We start from the raw sequence: 4,520 nt of genomic DNA, 5'->3' as shown, positions 1-4,520 counted from the left end.
ACAGATGAATGGATAAAGAAGATGTGGCACATATATACAATGGAATATTACTCAACCATAAAAAGAAATGAAATTGAGTTATTTGTAGTGAAGTGGATGGACCTAGAGTCTGTCATACAGAGTGAAGTAATTCAGAAAGAGAAAAACAAATACCATATGCTAACACATGTATATGGAATCTAAAAAATTCATTCTGAAGAACCTAGGGGCAGGACAGGGATAAAGATGCAGACACAGAGAATGGAGTTGAGGACACGGGGAGGGGGACGGGTAAGCTGGGACGAAGTGAGAGAGTGCCATGGACATATATACACTACCAAATGTAAAATAGATAGCTAGTCAGAAGGAGCCGAATACAGGGAGATAAGCTGGGTGCTTTGTGTCCACTTAGAGGGATGGGATTGGGAGGGTGGGAGGGAGATGCAAGAGGGAGGGGATAAGGGGATATATGTATACATATAGCTGATTCACTTTGTTATACAGCAGCAACTAACACAGCATTGTAAAGCAATTATACTACAATAAAGATGTTAAAAAAAATTGATTTCCCATCAGTTCTTGACCTATTACTTAGTATGGTGCTTACACCAAGTTTCAACAGGTGAAACGTGCTTTCCCACCGAAAACAAAAATGACTCAGAATAAAGTAATGTGATGATGGGGGAAGATCTTTTTTCATTAGATTGTCTATACCACTCAATTAAGCCTTTAATATTGTAATCAATCTTGTAAGTGCAATATAAGAACAGGTTTACTGGATGTAAGGTTTGAATTCTTAATAACTTTAGTGGCTCTGGCCAAACCCAGTTAATTTCTGCTGTGTGAAGCAAGCCCGTATGCTGACATTTAAAACCATTTCCACAGCTGACCATGGGAAAACATTTATCGTTATTTAATACATGATCACATAGCAAGAAAGTCAGCCTATATTAATTATACGGTCTGAGCTCAACATCCTAGTGAGTCATAGCATTAAAAAAATATGTAGGAACAGCAATGATTTAAAAGATATAAGACTTCCCTGGTGGCGCAGTGGTTGAGAGTCCGCCTGCCGATGCAGGGGACACGGGTTCGTGCCCCGGTCCGGGAAGATCCCACATGCCGCGGAGCGGCTGGGCCCGTGAGCCATGGCCGCTGAGCCTGCGCATCCGGAGGCTCCGCAACGGGGGAGGAGAGGCCACAACAGTGAAAGGCCCGCGTACCGCAAAAAAAAAAAAGATATAGTCAAACCCTCTAAAGGGCTATGCATGCTATTACTATTATTGGGAGGTGAGAGAGGAGGCTTTATTTTTAGGAGACAGTTCATAAATTCAAAAATAAATGGCATTTACTTTCCTGTCTTTTTATCAGATCCTTAAAATTAACATTAGTTAACCTTTGAAAAGAAATATTACAGTTTAATTCATGACATATTTATATGCAACACTAAACTAGGTTTGGGGAAATTATAAAGAGAAGTAAGACTGAATCATCTAACTAACTTGTTTTCATCTAACTTGTTTTCAACAAGTTTAGCATATAGTGTAGGACACGCATTCATCTAACTACATACTTCAGTCTGTGACAAGTGGAAAGCCAAACTAGACCATCAAAGTGTATCCAGTCTGGGAGTATAATCTTAATATTATGCCCCAATGTCAGGTTTCCTGAGACCCTTGAGAAATTGACAGATGGTAGTTTCCTGGGGATGGGGAGAGCGGCATGGAGAATTGCTGTTCCATAGGTAAAGAGTTTCAGTTATGCAGGATGAAAAATTCTAGAGATCTGCTGTATGACATTGTGCTTACAGTTCACATACCATCCTGTACATTTTAAAATTTGTTGAGGATAAATCTAATGTGTTTTTTACTACAATAAATTAAAAAAAGAAGAAATTGGCAGAAGTCCTTGCACAGCCTTTATAGTTGAGCCTTCGTGAAGATGGGGAAAAAGCCTCTCATGTCCATGTTTTTAAAGGAAATGACTTGATCATTATAAACCTGAGAGCTTAGAGGCGATACCTGATGAGAACAATTTCTTATGCAATCTGTAAGCAATTTAGCAGAATATCATAAGAGATAAGGAAGCAGCTGCATTTGACTCTTTGAATAGCCATTTTTTTCGACATCGATTTAATTTCCTTCCATGGTTACGTGACAGATTACATAAACAATGAGATGTGCCAGGTAAAATCAGTTTTGTATAGAGAAAGATTTTGGGTCGTAGCCTAAACAATATTGTTATCACCAAGCCACAAAAGTGTTATCTTAATCATGCTATTGTTACATGGGTGACCAGTAAATATAAAGTTGCAATTACATCAAAGTGAGTTGAAGCAGTGGATTAAATATCAAGTTCTACCCCGTGAGGATCAGTTGTACTGTAGGACCTATAACTTATTGATGAGCTGTACAAATGACTTACAAGTGCCTTCATCCAAAATGCAGAAATTACTAAATCAAGTGGAGCTGTTGATACCTTATCCCAGGAAACTCATGACAATACGATGCAAAATGCCCTTGGATATATATTTTAAATCATTCTAAAGATAGAATAGCATTTTTTTAAAAAAATTTTTTAGTTTTATTTATTTTTTATAGTTTTTTTTAAATTGAAGTATAGCTGATTTACAATGTTGTGTTAGTTTCAGGTGTACAGCAAAGTGATTCATTTATATATATATATATTTATTCTTTTTCAGATTCTTTTGCCTTATAAGTTATTACTAGAATAGCATTTAATTGACATAAGTATAAACTGGTATATTCTAGCACAAATGAAATTTGGTGGTAGATTAATTAAGAAGGTAAGTGCCAATAGGATCTTTGTTTCAATTAAGGTTAGGAAAACAATATTATATATGAATCACGCTGATAGTGGGTTTTTTAAATGGAGCAGAATAGCAGGACAGAGAATTAATCCTACCATTGTTTAAGCTTCATCATTCTTAAGTAATTGTTCAAATTTTTATCAACATACTTTGAAAGGGATATTTTGAAAAACAAGACAATATGCAAAGAGGAAAACATTACATATGCATATGTATAAGATATATATTAATATAGTTTCACATGTAATATATAATATATATTAAAATTATACAATATATAAAATATATTGTATAGTGTACTGTATATAATATATATTATATATTATATATTTATAATATTTTTTTTGAAAGAAGAATTGGACCAGTGTAATCTAGAAAGCAGAAGTCTGAATAGCCGTCTTGTGGTTCGCTAGAATTGTTCTCAGAATGAGTTGAGACTCACCTCTCCCCAGAGATGACTAAACCAGAAGAAATATTCTGTGTTACATTTAGTAATTTCATCTGGCAGAAAGAGGTCGTCTTTCTTGATTATCAGGATGGAAAATCGTTGGCTCAAGGGAAACCCCCAAAATTAGAGCTCTTCACTACAAAGTAAACTACCAGTAGTTCTGGATGATTTAAATATCCATGGGATCGCTTCCCTCAAAGAGTTTTTGTCCTTTTATCCTAGATTTCAGTTCATTTACTCTTCCAAGCTTCACAAACTAGGTTATCCAACAGTGGGTCACTGGATGTTCCACACCAGGAGATGTACATGACGTATCTATCCCAAGTATCAATTTTACCTAAAGAGATCTATCCTAAGTACTCAAAAATTTTAAGCAGAAACTATAATTGTGAATCAACACCTTGAAAGGTTATGGAGTAGAATGCAAAGAATCCAAGGAAATTTTCTTCCTTGTGATGGATGTTTTCCAGCTCCGCCTACCCCAGTAGTCCCCAGATCTCTTTCTCTGATGTAGACAGTATAGGCACAAAGCTGTCTTTTCTGTGGCAAAATTTGAAGGTAATGCCAGGTTTCCTAAGAAGTGACATGAAGCCTGTCACCACCTGAGTAGCCCAGAAACACAGGGATGACATATTCTGTTTCACGATCCTCTCCCTTCCCATGATTTTCTTGGCTAGCAATAAATATCAGAGACTTTGAGGTATATCAATGTAGATTGTTTCTTAAATGTCTTTGCATGTGATGGTAATATATGAATTTCCTCTCTCTTCTTTTCCAGGATGGGGGCCTGTAAATTACTTGCATCCTATAGCCAGAATCAGAGAGTAAACTCTCCGTGATGTTTGGGTCTCAGGTAGTTTTAGATAAGCAGAGCAAAAACCCACAATATCTGAAAACCCCGTAATGTTGCTTTTATACACCTGTTCTTATGATGATAACCATCATCAGAAAGCACAGCCTAGGTGACATTGTTGGGGTATATAAAGTCTTGGAGGGTCGGGGAGAGAAGCGAGCAAACCATGATCCTTGCCCTCGAGAAATTTACAAAGGAAGCCAAAGACTTTGAAGATGGATTTCACTTATATCTAGCTTAATGAATAATTAACGTTCATCTTATTTGAAAAAATTCACATTTTACCTTTTTTTTCTTTTTTCTTTTTTTTTTTTTTTTTGCGGTACGCGGTCCTCTCACTGTTGTGGCCTCTCCTGTTGCGGAGCACAGGCTCCGGACGCGCAGGCTCAGCGGCCATGGCTCACGGGCCC

At 36.9% G+C, this 4,520-nt stretch overlaps 1 protein-coding gene across 1 annotated transcript in view; it reads left to right on the top strand.

The window, feature by feature from the left end:
- The window catches only part of CHST9 (carbohydrate sulfotransferase 9), a 201,066-nt gene that overhangs the window by 96,735 nt on the left and 99,811 nt on the right, over positions 1–4,520 (top strand). The window contains exon 3 of the mRNA XM_024120989.1: positions 4,036–4,081. Within this exon, the coding sequence (XP_023976757.1) occupies positions 4,036–4,081 (46 nt within the window). The remainder of the gene's footprint in view (positions 1–4,035; positions 4,082–4,520) is intronic.

The sequence above is a fragment of the Physeter macrocephalus genome, chromosome 19 (assembly GCF_002837175.3).
Source record: "Physeter macrocephalus isolate SW-GA chromosome 19, ASM283717v5, whole genome shotgun sequence".
NCBI lineage: Eukaryota > Metazoa > Chordata > Mammalia > Artiodactyla > Physeteridae > Physeter > Physeter macrocephalus.
The sequence above is the reverse complement of the archived record's forward strand: the minus strand, read 5'-3'. Positions and strand labels throughout refer to the sequence as shown.